This window comes from Bombina bombina, chromosome 4 (assembly GCF_027579735.1).
Source record: "Bombina bombina isolate aBomBom1 chromosome 4, aBomBom1.pri, whole genome shotgun sequence".
In the NCBI taxonomy this organism is placed as follows: Eukaryota; Metazoa; Chordata; class Amphibia; order Anura; family Bombinatoridae; genus Bombina; species Bombina bombina.
Window position 1 is genome coordinate 974,702,311 of NC_069502.1, and position 18,448 is coordinate 974,720,758.

The following is an 18,448-nucleotide window of genomic DNA, read 5'->3' on the forward strand; positions in this document are numbered from 1 at the left end:
GTTAAGTTTATTTAAATCGGATGAACTGGTGCTCCTGATCTGTACTATTCTACTAACCTTCTAGAGACTGGCAGAGTGGAGCAGCTGATGTAGATCGGCGACTTATGTGGATGAGTCTAGCAGAAGCATTTATAATAGATTGGAGGGAGGAGAGGTGGTGTTTTGGAAAGCCATTTAGAAGTAGATTGCAATAATCAATGCGTGATGAAATGAGGGAATGAATAAGTATTTTTGTAGTTTTTTGAGTAAGTAAGGGACGAATTCTGGAAATGTTGTGTAGGTGTGAATGGCAGGATTTGGTAAGTGCTTGTATATGTGGGTTGAATGTGAGTTCTGAGTCAAGTGTAACCCCCAGACAGCGGACCTGGTGTGAGGTGTTGAGAATAGAGTCTGCAACCGTCAGAGAAATGTCAGGTGTTGGATGTCTCTAAGAGGAGGGAATAAGAAGCAGCTCAGTTTTGGACAGATTGAGTTGCAGGTAGTGTTAAGAAATCCAAGAGGAAATTGCAGAGAGGCAGTTGGAAATCTGGTTGAGTAAAGAGGGAGAGATATCTGGAGAGGAAAGATAGATTTGGGTATCATCAGCATATAAGTGGTACTGTAATTTAAAGGAGGCTAAGGGAGGATGTATAGAGAGAGAAAAGCAAGGGACCCAAGACAGAGCCTTGCGGTACGCCAATTGAGAGAGGCATAGGATGATAAGATATGTTGTCAAAGGAAACTGAAAACGAGTGGTTTGAGAGACATGAGGCAAACCAGGAGAGGACTGTGTCTCGGATGCCAAATGAATATAGTATTTTTAGGAGGAGAGGATGGTCAACTGTGTCAAAGGCAGCGGACAGGTCAAGAAGATTTAGCTGATAAAAGGTCATTTGTTACTTTAGTAAAAGCGGTTTCTGTTGAGTGTTTAGGGAGGAAACCAGATTATAGTAGATCAAGTAAGGAGTTAGTTGTGAGAAATTGAGTAAGCCGATTATAGACCAGTCATTCCAATAATTTTGAAGCAAAGGGAAGTAAGGAGACCGGTCGATAGTTAGAAGGGGTGGAGGGGTCAAGCGAGGACTTTTTTAGGATTGGTATGATTGACGCATGCTTGAAGGTATCAGGAAATATGCCAGCATTGAGAGATTAATTAAAATTTATAAAAACCTGCAGAAATGTATAAAATATGTAGGCTGAGGGTTTCGTACAATGTACAAAAGAAAAATGTCTATATTGCGCTACAAGTAAGCTAAATGTTACAATCAAAACATGTCTTAGGTTAACAATTATTACAATTTAATCCATGTGTGCATCAGTTAATTAATACATAAAAATACTTAAATTAAAAGAATGTCCACAATAACATTTAAAATATCACTTTAAAAGTCCTAGGACAAGTTCGCAAACTCCAACTTGAAACAAATAACATTATTTTCATACAATGTATCCATGTAGGTGAGCAGAGCTAGTTAGCTGGCTGTGGAAAGTCTATAGGAAAAACAGGGACTTTATACCCCAAAATCTAAATTTATATGCCTGGAGACACAAACGCTACAGTATTGTTGTTAGTCATCAGCTGGACTCCCATTACCAATGTGTAAAGTAAAATAATGCCATATTTAGCAGACAAAATAATTTAGAACGCTAAACTCACAGATTTCACCTTCATTGCAAATAAAGGTAATAATAATAATAGAGTTATATAGATTAATAGATCCCTCTCCATATAGTACTTTTTATGTCAATGGTATAAAATGCAAATTCCTCTGAAAAAGCCTTTACAGAAATTTTGAAAGTATTGAAATTATGTAACAATATTTTAAAGCCACTGCACAATTATAAAACCTAAAAAGCAAAAATATTCAAAGTATATCCAAACAAAGACGCTACTCAAAAGATTTCGTTATCTTTTTTGCGAGAACTATAATAAAAAGAACAATGAAACATCACTTAGGGGCACAGCGCCCTCACTCAAAATGGCGATTGAACGTATACATCCTGGTCTACAAGACAGCCAATAAGTACACAAAAATATTGGTTTCCTTCCTCGTCCTATAGTGTTTGAGGAGTGATATTTTTTTACCCACGAAGCATTGCGGTTTCCTGTTTCTTACTGCGTAGCGTGTATTGTCTGCGGCCTGTTTTGCTTTCCTCCCAGCCACTTGTTATCAGCATGGGAGTACCGGCCTTTTTCCGCTGGCTGAGCCGCAAATACCCATCTATTGTCGTGCACTCAGTAGAGGAGAAGGTAGGTTATGGATTTAATTGGCGCGGCAGACTTGTGGGCAATTTCAAGTTTTTTTTTTTTTACAAAGCAGACCCGTACTCTGGTATCCAGTACAATAGCGTGTATAATCACAAATGTCAGAGGAGAAATATATATGTATCTTTGTTATCAAATATGTTAGGTAAAGTATGAGGAATACTTGATTTTATGTATGGTTCAATGGAACTCACACCTATATGTAGCCTGAATATATTTAGTGCAAACTGTTGTTTTCGAACAGTAGTATCCTGCTGCAATGTACAATAGTGTATAAGCATATATGTAATATAATATTTCGCAGTAATTTATCCTCGTAAGGCTAATTCTTTATCAAATGTATATGTTATGCACGTATTACATAAATTAATGAGCAGCTGAAGTGTAAAAAGTAAATGCGTTAAGAATTTTATTATTTAGCTATTATGTGTTCCTGAATGGTTAAGGCAGCAACAATCGACACTGTTGGCAAGACCTGTGCTTTTTAAAGGGACAATGTATCGTACAATTGTGTTTCCAGTAATTTAATATACCAGCTGTAGAGTATAAAATGTTTGAGAAATTGTTTCTTGATGTAAATGAAATATCTGGACTTGCTATATGTAACCAAAGCCTATCAAAATAGGCTAAGCTTGTAGAGAGATCACACATCCTTATTTTATCTGTATACAATTATTAGAACTTTTAGCTCTCCCATTCCCCACTGGGACTGTAATTTCCTCTACTGCTCTGATTACATAGCTTGTCTTTAGCCAGGAAATATTCAGTATAGGTGGGGGTATAACAGGCAAAATCAGACATTTTAAATAAATTAAAGGTAAATCAGCTGTTTGTAAACCGTTTAAAGGGACACTGTAGTCAGAAATGATATGCAAATAAAATCGTAGTATTGTTTTAAAACTCCTATTTTCTAATGTACTTCATTTATTAAATATGTACCCTTTTGCCAATAATTTACTTTGAACTATTGTTTCCCTACCTACTTGTATGTCAGTCGTTACAAATTCCCAATTCGTGCTGACAACTGCAGTTGTAAGATGGCGTTTTTCTGAACTAATGCGCATGCGCGAGTTACCGCAGCATCACAGGAAACGTCACCATCTGCAGTAGAATAAGGCAAGTCAATTCTATCAGCAGCAGTTCCCTCCAATGCGCAAGCGTAAAACTAACAGAGATGTGGGTAACTTCGGCTTCTACGATTACAAATGCGCATGCGTGATTTAGCTGAATTGATGCGCAGGCTTATTAGGAAGGGTTATGCTGCTTATGATATGCATAGGAGTGAAATCTTATTGGTTAATCATTTCATATACACACTATGCCGAAAACGGTGGGCTGGAAAAGGTGACGTCATGGCCGGGTAAAATTTAGTAAAAATATAAGGTTTGTAAGCTTAGTTTTATACAAAATATAGGTTAGTAGCTTTTAATAGATAATTATACAAAATATGGGACTATTGTGTAACGAAAAAAGTAAAAAACAGTAATCCTTTAATACAATCCAGCAGGTAAAATGGATTGTTAGGAAAACATTAAAGACAACAAAATGTTTGAGTATTCTGTCCCTTTAACCCCTAAATGCAGAAACGATAGCCAATGTGCTGAGTATGTTGTCTGTTGGTAAGAGGTTAAAGTGATGGTAAATAATGCTGTTTGTACATGAATAGAAATAAAACACAACCTTAAAGGGACACTGAACCCAACATTTTTCTTTCGTGATTCAGATAGAGCATGCAACTTTCTAATTTACTCCTATTATTATCAAATTTTCTTCATTCTCTTGGTATGTTTATTTGAAAAGCAAGAATGTAAGTTTTGATGCCAGCCCATTTTTTGTGAACAAACTGGGTTGTCCTTGCTGATTGGACCGCACCAATAAACAAGTGCTGTCCATGGATCTGAACCAAACATTTGCTGGCTCCTTAGCTTAGATGCCTTCTTTTTCAAATAAAGATAGCAAGAGAACGAAGAAAAATTAATAGAAGTAAATTAGAAAGTTGCTTAAAGGGACACTCAGGTGAAATTACATTTTCATGATTCAGATACAGCATGTCATTTTAAACAACTTTCCAATTTACTTCCATTAAAAAAAATGTGCACATTCTTTTATATTTACACTTTTTGAGTCACCAGATCCTACTGAGCATGTGCAAGAATTCACAGACTATACGTATATGCATTTGTGATTGGCTGATTGCTATCACATGGTACAAGGGGAGTGGAAATATACATAACTTTGCAATTCGTTATAAAAAAATCTATTACTCATTTGAAGTTCAGACTAAGTGCTATTGCATTGTCTTGTTATCTTGCATTTGTTGATTATGCAAATCTAATGTGTTGATTGGTCCTTTAAAATTGCATGACTGAAAAAATTTGGGTTCAGTATCCCTTTAATGTCTTTGTAAGCTAGATTAATGAATTAAATGTATATTAATTTATTTAAACAGGTCACCTTTGCTATTTAAAGGGACGTTGTACACTAGATTTTTCTTTGCATAAATGTTTCTTTCATGTAATTAGCAAGAGTCCATGAGCTAGTGACGTATGGGATATACATTCCTACCAGGAGGGGCAAAGTTTCCCAAACCTCAAAATGCCTATAAATGCACCCCTCACCACACCCACAATTCAGTTTTACAAACTTTGCCTCCGATGGAGGTGGTGAAGTAAGTTTGTGCTAGATTCTACGTTGATATGCGCTCCGCAGCAAGTTGGAGCCCGGTTTTCCTCTCAGCGTGCAGTGAATGTCAGAGGGATGTGAGGAGAGTATTGCCTATTTGAATGCAGTGATCTCCTTCTAAGGGGTCTATTTCATAGGTTCTCTGTTATCGGTCGTAGAGATTCATCTCTTACCTCCCTTTTCAGATCGACGATATACTCTTATATATACCATTACCTCTGCTGATTCTCGTTTCAGTACTGGTTTGGCTATCTGCTATATGTAGATGAGTGTCCTGGGGTAAGTAAGTCTTATTTTCTGTGACACTCCAAGCTATGGTTGGGCACTTTATTTATAAAGTTCTAAATATATGTATTCAAACATTTATTTGCCTTGACTCAGAATGTTCAACTTTCCTTATTTTCAGACAGTCAGTTTCATATTTGGGATAATGCATTTTGATTTGACCATTTTTTCTTACCTTAAAATTTGACTTTTTCCCTGTGGGCTGTTAGGCTCGCGGGGGCTGAAAATGCTTCATTTTATTGCGTCATTCTTGGCGCGGACTTTTTTGGCGCAAAAATTCTATTTCCGTTTCCGGCGTCATACGTGTCGCCGGAAGTTGCGTCATTCTTTGACGTTATTTCGCGCCAAAAATGTCGGCGTTCCGGATGTGGCGTCATTTTTGGCGCCAAAAAGCATTTAGGCGCCAAATAATGTGGGCGTCTTATTTGGCGCGAAAAAATATGGGCGTCGCTTTTGTCTCCACATTATTTAAGTCTCATTTTTTTATTGCTTCTGGTTGCTAGAAGCTTGTTCTTTGGCATTCTTTCCCATTCCTGAAACTGTCATTTAAGGAATTTGATCAATTTTGCTTTATATGTTGTTTTTTCTCTTACATATTGCAAGATGTCTCACGTTGCATCTGAGCCAGAAGATACTACAGGAAAATCGCTGTCAAGTGCTGAATCTACCAAAGCTAAGTGTATCTGCTGTAAACTTTTGGTAGCTATTTCTCCAGCTGTTGTTTGTATTGATTGTCATGACAAACTTGTTAAAGCAGATAATATTTCCTTTAGTAAAGTACCATTGCCTGTTGCAGTTCCCTCAACATCTAAGGTGCAGAATGTTCCTGATAATATAAGAGATTTTGTTTCTGAATCCATAAAGAAGGCTATGTCTGTTATTTCTCCTTCTAGTAAACGTAAAAAATCTTTTAAAACTTCTCTCCCTACAGATGAATTTTTAAATGAACATCATCATTCTGATTCTGATGACTCCTCTGGTTCAGAGGATTCTGTCTCTGAGGTTGATGCTGATAAATCTTCATATTTATTTAAAATGGAATTTATTCGTTCTTTACTTAAAGAAGTTCTAATTGCTTTAGAAATAGAGGATTCTAGTCCTCTTGATACTAATTCTAAACGTTTAGATAAGGTATTTAAAGCTCCTGTGGTTATTCCAGAAGTTTTTCCTGTTCCTAATGCTATTTCTGCAGTAATTTCCAAAGAATGGGATAAATTGGGTAATTCATTTACTCCTTCTAAACGTTTTAAGCATTTATATCCTGTGCCGTCTGACAGATTAGAATTTTGGGACAAAATCCCTAAAGTTGATGGGGCTATTTCTACCCTTGCTAAACGTACTACTATTCCTACGTCAGATGGTACTACGTTTAAGGATCCTCTAGATAGGAAAATTGAGTCCTTTCTAAGAAAAGCTTATCTGTGTTCAGGTAATCTTCTTAGACCTGCTATATCTTTGGCTGATGTTGCTGCAGCTTCAACTTTTTGGTTGGAAACCTTAGCGCAACAAGTAACACATCGTGATTCTCATGACATTATTATTCTTCTTCAGCATGCTAATAATTTTATCTGTGATGCCATTTTTGATATTATCAGAGTTGATGTCAGGTTTATGTCTCTAGCTATTTTAGCTAGAAGAGCTTTATGGCTTAAAACTTGGAATGCTGATATGGCTTCTAAATCAACTTTACTTTCTATTTCTTTCCAGGGTAACAAATTATTTGGTTCTCAGTTGGATTCCATCCTTTCAACTGTTACTGGTGGGAAAGGAACTTTTTTACCACAGGATAAAAAATCTAAAGGTAAAAGCAGAGCTAATAATCGTTTTCGTTCCTTTCGTTTCAACAAAGAACAAAAGCCTGATCCTTCATCCTCAGGAGCAGTTTCAGTTTGGAAACCATCTCCAGTCTGGAATAAATCCAAGCCAGCTAGAAAGGCAAAGCCTGCTTCTAAGTCCACATGAAGGTGCGGCCCTCATTCCAGCTCAGCTGGTAGGGGGCAGGTTACGTTTTTTCAAGGAAATTTGGATCAATTCTGTTCACAATCTTTGGATTCAGAACATTGTTTCAGAAGGGTACAGAATTGGTTTCAAGATAAGACCTCCTGCAAAGAGATTTTTTCTTTCCCGTGTCCCAGTAAATCCAGTAAAAGCTCAAGCATTTCTGAAATGTGTTTCAGATCTAGAGTTGACTGGAGTAATTATGCCAGTTCCAGTTCAGGAACAGGGGATGGGGTTTTATTCAAATCTCTTCATTGTACCAAAGAAGGAGAATTCCTTCAGACCAGTTCTGGATCTAAAAATATTGAATCGTTATGTAAGGATACCAACGTTCAAAATGGTAACTATAAGGACTATCTTGCCTTTTGTTCTGCAAGGGAATTATATGTCCACAATAGATTTACAGGATGCATATCTGCATATTCCGATTCATCCAGATCATTTTCAGTTCCTGAGATTCTCTTTTCTGGACAAGCATTACCAGTTTGTGGCTCTGCCGTTTGGCCTAGCTACAGCTCCAAGAATTTTTACAAAGGTTCTCGGTGCCCTTCTGTCTGTAATCAGAGAACAGGGTATTGTGGTATTTCCTTATTTGGACGATATCTTGGTACTTGCTCAGTCTTTACATTTAGCAGAATCTCATACGAATCGTCTTGTGTTGTTTCTTCAAGATCATGGTTGGAGGATCAATTTACCAAAAAGTTCATTGATTCCTCAGACAAGGGTAACCTTTCTGGGTTTCCAGATGGATTCAGTGTCCATGACTCTGTCTTTAACAGACAAGAGACGTCTAAAATTGATTGCAGCTTGTCGAAACCTTCAGTCACAATCATTCCCTTCGGTAGCCTTATGCATGGAAATTCTAGGTCTTATGACTGCTGCATCGGACGCGATCCCCTTTGCTCGTTTTCACATGCGACCTCTTCAGCTCTGTATGCTGAAGCAATGGTGCAAGGATTACACGAAGATATCTCAATTAATATCTTTAAAACCGATTGTTCGGCACTCTCTAACATGGTGGACAGATCACCATCGTTTAATTCAGGGGGCTTCTTTTGTGCTTCCGACCTGGACTGTAATTTCAACAGATGCAAGTCTCACAGGTTGGGGAGCTGTGTGGGGATCTCTGACGGCACAGGGAGTTTGGGAATCTCAGGAGGTGAGATTACCTATCAATATCTTGGAACTCCGTGCAATTTTCAGAGCTCTTCAGTTTTGGCCTCTTCTGAAGAGAGAATCGTTCATTTGTTTTCAGACAGACAATGTCACAACTGTGGCATACATCAATCATCAAGGAGGGACTCACAGTCCTCTGGCTATGAAAGAAGTATCTCGAATTTTGGTTTGGGCGGAATCCAGCTCCTGTCTAATCTCTGCGGTTCATATCCCAGGTGTAGACAATTGGGAAGCGGATTATCTAAGTCGCCAAATGTTGCATCCGGGCGAATGGTCTCTTCACCCAGAGGTATTTCTTCAGATTGTTCAAATGTGGGAACTTCCAGAAATAGATCTGATGGCGTCCCATCTAAACAAGAAACTTCCCAGGTATCTGTCCAGATCCCGGGATCCTCAGGCGGAGGCAGTGGATGCATTATCACTTCCTTGGAAGTATCATCCTGCCTATATCTTTCCGCCTCTAGTTCTTCTTCCAAGAGTGATCTCCAAGATTCTGAAGGAATGCTCGTTTGTTCTGCTGGTAGCTCCAGCATGGCCTCACAGGTTTTGGTATGCGGATCTTGTCCGGATGGCCTCTTGCCAACCGTGGACTCTTCCGTTAAGACCAGACCTTCTATCACAAGGTCCTTTTTTCCATCAGGATCTGAAATCCTTAAATTTAAAGGTATGGAGATTGAACGCTTGATTCTTGGTCAAAGAGGTTTCTCTGACTCCGTGATTAATACTATGTTACAGGCTCGTAAATCTGTATCTCGAGAGATATATTATAGAGTCTGGAAGACTTATATTTCTTGGTGTCTTTCTCATCATTTTTCTTGGCATTCTTTTAGAATACCGAGAATTTTACAGTTTCTTCAGGATGGTTTAGATAAGGGTTTGTCCGCAAGTTCTTTGAAAGGACAAATCTCTGCTCTTTCTGTTCTTTTTCTCCGAAAGATTTCTATTCTTCCTGATATTCATTGTTTTGTACAAGCTTTGGTTCGTATAAAACCTGTCATTAAGTCAATTTCTCCTCCTTGGAGTTTGAATTTGGTTCTGGGAGCTCTTCAAGCTCCTCCGTTTGAACCTATGCATTCATTGGACATTAAATTACTTTCTTGGAAAGTTTTGTTCCTTTTGGCCATCTCTTCTGCTAGAAGAGTTTCTGAATTATCTGCTCTTTCTTGTGAGTCTCCTTTTCTGATTTTTCATCAGGATAAGGCGGTGTTGCGAACTTCTTTTGAATTTTTACCTAAAGTTGTGAATTCCAACAACATTAGTAGAGAAATTGTGGTTCCTTCATTATGTCCTAATCCTAAGAATTCTAAGGAGAAATCGTTGCATTCTTTGGATGTTGTTAGAGCTTTGAAATATTATGTTGAAGCTACGAAATCTTTCCGTAAGACTTCTAGTCTATTTGTTATCTTTTCCGGTTCTAGGAAAGGCCAGAAAGCTTCTGCCATTTCTTTGGCATCTTGGTTGAAATCTTTAATTCATCTTGCCTATGTTGAGTCGGGTAAAATTCCGCCTCAGAGAATTACAGCTCATTCTACTAGGTCAGTATCTACTTCCTGGGCGTTTAGGAATGAAGCTTCGGTTGACCAGATCTGCAAAGCAGCAACTTGGTCCTCTTTGCATACTTTTACTAAATTCTACCATTTTGATGTATTTTCTTCTTCTGAAGCAGTTTTTGGTAGAAAAGTACTTCAGGCAGCGGTTTCAGTTTGAATCTTCTGCTTATGTTTTTCTTTAAACTTTATTTTGGGTGTGGATTATTTTCAGCAGGAATTGGCTGTCTTTATTTTATCCCTCCCTCTCTAGTGACTCTTGTGTGGAAAGGTCCACATCTTGGGTAGTCATTATCCCATACGTCACTAGCTCATGGACTCTTGCTAATTACATGAAAGAAAACATAATTTATGTAAGAACTTACCTGATAAATTCATTTCTTTCATATTAGCAAGAGTCCATGAGGCCCGCCCTTTTTTTGTGGTGGTTATGATTTTGTATAAAGCACAATTATTCCAATTCCTTATTTTATATGCTTTCGCACTTTTTTATCACCCCACTTCTTGGCTATTCGTTAAACTGAATTGTGGGTGTGGTGAGGGGTGTATTTATAGGCATTTTGAGGTTTGGGAAACTTTGCCCCTCCTGGTAGGAATGTATATCCCATACGTCACTAGCTCATGGACTCTTGCTAATATGAAAGAAATGAATTTATCAGGTAAGTTCTTACATAAATTATGTTTTTGTAGATTTATTTATATAGCCTATCTGTGAGTGGTTTTGTAAAAACGTATAGTTTTGCTTATTTTAAAATAACATTGTGCTGATTTTCATACTCCTAACCAAGCCCCAAAGTTGTGGATGTATACAGACTTCTCACAGAAGCTGTTTGTATATATTTTCATATGGAGGGCGGGGGGTTCTGCTCTCTGCCCCTTTCAGTGGGTGTCCCATGTTAATCTAATCAACAGTTCAGTGCATATCTTAATAAGGCTAATTAATTAAAAATAGTTTGCATAAAAAGTTTAAAAATTGCTGGCAAGTATTTTCAAAAATAAGCAAATTGAATTACATAGCTAAACTGCCTGGAGCAGCAAACTCCACCCCTCTTATCAGTGTTTAGACACAGGCATTGTATTTCAACTGAGTTCACAGCTTCTAGGCATGCTCCTGCATATAATCCCTATTCACTTTTGCATTCTACTAAAATAACAATGGATATAAATACAGCCATGGAAGGAAATGTGTGGGGGGAGTTAGTGCTTTACAATTCAGAAACTAAAAAGAAAGGGTTAATGGCGAGGCACTGCAGTATAAATTTGCAGGTAAAGTAAATAAAGTACATATTATATTTCGTCTCTATCCCAACTTGTTTTATGTCCCTTTAAGTGAAAGTAGTAGGAATGCACATTAAAGGGACAGTAAACACCTTGAGATTTGTATTTAAAATGGTTATGCATGTTGACACTGCAGTATATTTTCATTATTTATTTTGCTCGCTTTTCATGTAATTTAGCTCTGACAATTTGAGAAATTTCTAATACTCCGAACTTAAAGTGCACACTGTTGTGACTTTTTGAGGCTACCTCCGCAAGAGTATCTGTCCCTAATTGGCTTTATCTGATAAGTGCGAAACAATTGCATTTATACAAATTTTATGACTATGGCTGGCCAGGTATTCTGCTGACTAAAGCCCAAATTGGCTATTTCAAATAAGGCAAATGATGGGTGGAGTTTGGCTTTTGAAAAAATAACTGCAGAAAAAAGGATGTTTGTTATAAAAATGTTAAAATGATGGTAAATCCAAGCATATAACGAACGCTAGGATTTATCATCACTCAAAATTCAAATGGAGGTTCAGTGATCATATAGGTAAAAAAAGGGTGCTGAACTCATCCTTTCTGTGCCGATGCACACAGCTAAACTCGGCGGCTCTGGTCACCCACGGCACATTGATCTACTAATGAGGTGCCGCTTGCACCTCAAACAATAGCAGTGTGTGCATACAGAAACCTGTCAGTTGACACGTATGGATATTGGTTTAGAGGTACAAACGTTGCCTCATTAAAGGAGACTGATGTGCCGTGGGTGGCTGGAGCCGCTGTGTATAGCTATGTGTATCGGCACAGAAAGGGTAAGTTAGTTTTTTTTTTTTTTTTTTTTCACCTATACGATCACTGAACCTCCACGTGATTTTTAGTGATGGTAAATTGGAGCGTTTGTTAAGCGCTCAGATTTACAATCACTTTACCCTTTTAAGGCCATTAAGGAGTTCTATTCTGTCCTAATGGTGCTAAAGCCCGGTGCAGTTTAGACAGAATAGAACGTTCTAGCCGTTTGGCTGTCCTGAAGCCAACGGTGCTTCCTGGATGTGACCTCGGTCTGGTGGGCGGGCCTAGCATCATAGGGATGCCCCTGACCCGATCCCATCATTGAAATCTTGAGATTGCGAGATTTCAATTTGTTTAAATTGGAACGTTGTTCCAATGCAGACAAATGTAACCTGGTCGTCAAAGGGTTAAGACTTGACTGATATGTTCTTTAGCAACACAACAGAAATGTATTGTAATTTAAAGGTGTTTTTTAAAGGGCTGTTATAGCGATATAAAATAACATGCTCAAATTCATTAGAGCATGTGTGTTTTTTTTTTTTGTTTGTTTTTTTTTTGTCCCCCCCGTCCCCCCCACTAGCGATGCTGGAAAATCTGTGTTTTAAGTACATAGTTTAAAAAATGATTGGGACCTGCTGTGCATGACAGGTCCAGAGCAGAAAACTGCTGCAGATCCAATTGGCAGCGCCAGTAGCACGACCCAGCTGTGTGACTAGCACTGCTGAATGGCTTAGCCAGTGTTCGAAAAATCTGTTTAAAATTTAGGAGCTAGGAAGAATATTTAGGGTTCAGCCATACGTTTAGGAGCCAGTCAGTAGTATTTTTATTTCAATATAAGGAGAGTAACCCAAAAAGTTAAGAGACGGGTAAAATTCTAAGCCAGTGGCTCCTGGGTTTGTTGAGTTTTAGGCTAAGCGTCAATTTCTAGCTTTGTGGTGTTGCTAGTGATAAAATGATTAACAAATTAGAGAGTGCATCAAACATTTCAAGATATTAATATAAGTTTAATTACATGTAGTAAAACAAGTTTGCAATATATTTTTATTTATTTTGTAATTGAATTCTTAATTTTGTGGGCTTTCCAATTCATTTTAAACCTGGCAGTGCAGACACAGCTGTATTCCACACAGTCACTGGTTGCACACTCTAGTAAGCCTTTTATAATTCTCCCTAATTGGCCTTAGCAGAAAAGGCAACCTAAGTTACAATATGGCAGCACCCAATGCTCTATGGACACTCATCAAAATAAACTTATGATTTAGAAAGAGCATACAGTTTTAAGACACTTTCCAATAATGTGCACAAGCTCACATGGTATATGTATACTAGTCATGTGACAGACATCAGCCAATCACAGATACAGGGGCCTGGGAAATGAAAGAAAAAAAATAGATTTGTCAGAAAAAAAATCTACTGCTTATTTGAAATTCAGAGTAGCTGTTAAATTTAGTCTTTTTATTATGCACTTTTTAAATTATGCAATTCTACTGCATTGAATGGTCCTTTAACGTTACCCTTATTTTTTCAATATTTAAACTAATATCATTCTTAAAAATACATGTACAAAATTATTCTCAAGCTAATCATTGCTTTTGAATACATCATTCAATCAATGATTTATTTAGTGTTTAATGTCCCTTTTTTTTAATTTACTTTTTACAATAGTGTAAATGTACAACTTCACAAACAAAGCAAATAGTTGCTACAGACCCAGGTAAGGAGAATTCAAAGTTATGCTTCTCTATAGCAGGGGTGCTGTCGGCGGAACCAAGCTGCAAGAACTCAACACGCATAGAAAGCAGCCAATCTCCAAGGACTTCTTAAACATAAGATCTATGACTAAGCGTCGACTATTGGCGTTTCAAGATGTACATCCAACTGTTGCTGTTTTTACTGCGTTGGAATAAAGTTCATGTCTTTAAGAAGTCATTGGAGTGTGCCGCTTTTTATGTGCGTTAAATGTAAAACTTCAACTGTAGTACAACTGATCACTGGTTGGTAGGGATAACTCACGGTTATGTTAGTGGAGAAGGCGCACATGACTTCAACAATTACAACAAAAAGGATTTCAAACACTTTGTAATAAAAAGTGTTTAATTATGGGCATTAGAAATATGGCTCTATCTACAGTAATCATACATATAACAATCAAAAAAACGAACCCACCCTCCAATAGCAACTATCTGGTTGCAAATATATTACCAATTTATACCTCAAACAGATGCGCACTCAGGAATTTTGGATGAATAAGGTGTCAACATTTGACGTTTCGGGGACTAGATTATGAAGGGGATAATCTAGTCCCCGAAATGTTAATACATTTTGACACCTTATTTATCCAAAATTCCTGTGAGTGCATCGGTTTGATAGATATATATCTTAAAAAAAAAAAAAAAAAAAAAATATATATACATATATACATATATACATATATACAGAGATGTGTGTGTGTGTTCTATCTATATATCTCTATAGCTCTGCTTTAAAAAAAAATACCAATTAATTTTATTCAAAGGGACGGTAAAGTCTAAATTACTTTCGTTATTCAGATAGAGCATGCAATTTTAAACAACTCTCCAATTTACTTCTATCATCAAATTTGTGGTGTTCTCTTGAAATACTTTGACGATTAAAAGTATAGGAAAGTAAAAGTTAAACTTGAAAGAATCAGAGCATGCAATTTTTAAATGTGTGTGTGTGTATATGTATGTATGTGTGTGTGTGTGTGTGTGTGTATATATATATATATATATATATATATATATATGTATATATATATATATATATATATATATATATGTATATATATGTGTGTGTATGTGTATATATATATGTATGTATGTGTGTGTATGTGTATATATATATATATATATATATATATGTATATATGTATATATATATGTATATATATATATATATATGTATATGTATATATGTATATATGTATATATATATGTATATATGTATATATATATGTATATATATATATATATATATATATATATATATATATATATGTATATATGTGTGTGTGTGTATTTTCTATCCGAATTATGAAAGGAAACGTCAAGAATTTCTATCACTTTAAATTAAGGTGGACTCATACGACTTCAGGAGTGTGCATGTCTTTAGCACTCTATGGCAGCAGTAATTGCAACATCGTTCTTAAAAATGTTCTAAAAAGTTAAACACTACACTCGCTAAAGACACGTACTCTCCTGACGTCCTATGAGTCCACCTAAGTTAACTCTTCAGCAAATACCAAGAGAACAAAGCAAATTTGATAATAAAAGAAAATTGTTTAAAATTGCAAGCTCCATATAATTTCAACTTTACTGTCCTCATTAATATTTTTTTAGTTAAAAAGAACCATAATACCAATAATGTGATTTCTTTTAGATAGATAAAATGTCCAAATTAATCCTTAGTGAAACCCCTGGGAGAGCATGACACTGTGAATGGTTTAATGGAATTAATTTACACCCCTCCCCCCCAAAAAGAGCCTCAAGCTATATAATTAAAAACTTATCCTTATTTTGAGTTCAATAACCTTTTGGATTATAATATTTCTTAACCCATTGAGTGCTAATGACGGCTCAGAGCCGTCATTGGCACTCAACTACTTTTTTCCAATCTGGGGCCCCCACCAGCTCCTACCCCGGCGATCGGGCCTGCATAGTGACAGGCATCGCCAGGGCTTCCCGTTACGTGTGGTGACGTCACGCACAATGACATGACGTCACCACGCTACTTTATTTAAAATTGTCCATACAAAGTATAGGGAAAGGGGGCATGCTGCTTAGAAACCTGTATCTCAGGCTCAGGTAATCGCCTAACCTTTTCAATGGTATAAGTCTTGGGGATCTGAGGGGGAAAATAAAGTAAAAAAAAAAAAAAAAATTTTAAAATTGTAAAAAACAGAAATATAGAATTCAGCTTAGCACTCAAAGGTATCTTTTAGATACTGTAGATAAAAAGCATTTTATTAAGCAAATCATATTTTAAATACAATCTGATTTTAAATTAACGTTTTTTTTTAAATTGATTTTTATCCACCCTGGTGTGTATTGTCAGTACTACATTGTGGGTTCTACTGGAAGTGCTAGTCTTTGCAGGAAATGGAGACATGTCACGGAAGGCAGAACTTGGCCATTTTGGTTCTAAAATTTAGCCTGTGTAAATTGTAACTTACCAAATCAGCAGTATTTGCATGTAATGCTTTGTTAAAGGGAGAATAAGCAGGTGTTGTAAGAGAGAGGATTCTTTGAGGTTGCAATAGTGCTGTCTGTAAGTGCTGGGCTTGACCAATTGGTTCAAAATTTGAGCCAGAAATATTCCCTCACACTGTCACTGAAGAGAATCCTAACCTATGCAGGAGCAATAAGCAGAACCGCTATCTGAAACAACTGTACACACACACAGCCAATATGTTTTTGCATCCGACCTTACTCTGAGCATGTGGAAAATTAGTTTCTCTGCAGTTCAATGTGCTATTAAAGGGACACTGAACCCAAATTTTTTGTTTCGTGATTCAGATAGAGCAGATAGAACTGCTGCATGCGGCATTTAGCTCTTTGCAGTTGGAATTCTTCTTGTGAAAATAACACAATTAGATATGTGCTAATCCAGATCTTAGTGTGTTGCACTTTCACAGGAAGAAATTTGTCTATGAAAGAACCAAATGCTGTGGGTGTCTGACTTTCCACAGTTAACAAAACTGCCATATGCACGTCTGCTGAAAACAAACCGCTAAGTATGCAAATAAAGTTGGACGAAAGCATGCATATATTTCTCAAAATTACTCACACCTCTAAAATGAGAATTTTTTTGTTAGAAAATGTATATAATATTGCTACTTCTATGTTTGAGAATTTGTCCACCTGATTTGAATCTTTTACAATCATTGGTCTATCAACTTCCATCGTATCTACAGGATACCAAACACCTGTTGTCCAACCTTAATAGTTTGGAATGGCAAGATAAATGTTCCTTGCTCACGATAGGCGTCGTAGGGCTATATTCAGCCATTCCACACTGCCTAGGGATGAGAGCAGTTGATGAGTTTTTGACTAAACACAGTAACTATGACCCTGGCCTTAGGAATTACATTTGTAGGGACTTCCTATTTGACTTCCTACTCAAACACAACTACTTCCAATCTGAGGGGGTGTTCTTTCTCCAAAGGCGTGGGACTGCTATGGGTGCTAAATTTGCTCCAGCCTATGCTAATCTTTACATGGGTGTTTGGGAGCACTCCCACGTCTTTGAAGAGGGAAATCCCTACAGCGATTCTATACATTTGTATAAATGCTATATTGACGACCTCCTCATATGGACAGGTACCGGGGAGGAGGTTCTTTATTTTGTCAATTACCTGAATTCCAACCAGTTTGGTTTACAATTTACTTACCAGTATGAAAGGCATAGTATCCCTTATCTTGACATCACTCTAACAGGTAACACTGATACAGCAAAGATTACCAGCACTCTCTACAGGAAACCCATCTCCTCGAACACCACTTTACACGCTAGAAGTAGCCACCCCAGCCATACTGGCATTGGTGTGGCCAAAGGTCATTTCATACGTATCAAGCGTAATTGTTCAGAGGAGTCGGATTTCCTGTTAGAAAGTGGAAAAATGAAAGAGCTGTTGATACACAGAGGGTATAAGTTGAAAACCCTCAATAGAGCACTTTTAGAGGTCTCATGTATTAAGACACTCCTTGATGGGTAATGATTAAAAGCTGTTCTAAAAGTGTATTCGACAAAAACAAACCTCTCCAACCACACTTAGTCCACAATTTAAAGAGATTTGTGGCATAATCGTTAAACATATGCCCATAGTTACAGCAAAGGATGGTCTTAGACTATGCCTCAGGTGGATGTAATTTTGTGGCAAGGAGAGGCTGTACTATCGGCAACAAGGTAGCACCAAGTATTCTTAAGAAGTCTAAGGCAGTAACAAGCAGTTGGTTAACCATTAAAGGACATTTTAAATGTCACTATGGCAAGTGTATTGCTTGCTCTTACACTAAAGATGGATCCCAATTTCAGTCTAGATGTACACAAAGTTTATAATCTGGACTGTTCCAACTGCCGCAGTGTACCAGTTGCACAGGTTGTTCTACCAGAGAAGTGAGGAACAGAATCGGGGAGCATTTAAACAATATTAATAATGGTAGAGAATGTTCAGACCTTTCCAGACATTTTATTCACTGTCACAATCAAGATGTTTCCACTTTCAGTTGGCAAGTCATTGAACGTATCCGCCCCAAAGCAAGGGGGATGTAATAGAGTGAATAGACGATTGTACAGAGAAGCCTTTTGGATCTTCTTACTACAAACTAGAAGAACAAAAGGTCTGAATATCGATGGTGTCATAATTAATTACTGGCAACGCTAGACCTCTACCCTGGTTTATTCATCTTATGTAAATTCCAAGATACCTAGGTCATTTCTAATA

At 37.1% G+C, this 18,448-nt stretch overlaps 1 protein-coding gene across 1 annotated transcript in view; it reads left to right on the forward strand.

The window, feature by feature from the left end:
* The first annotated feature begins 2,081 nt into the window (after nucleotides 1-2,081).
* XRN2 (5'-3' exoribonuclease 2) overlaps nucleotides 2,082-18,448 on the forward strand; it is a 211,765-nt gene continuing 195,398 nt past the window's right edge. The window contains exon 1 of the mRNA XM_053712013.1: nucleotides 2,082-2,230. Within this exon, the coding sequence (XP_053567988.1) occupies nucleotides 2,156-2,230 (75 nt within the window). The 5' untranslated portion in view covers nucleotides 2,082-2,155. The remainder of the gene's footprint in view (nucleotides 2,231-18,448) is intronic.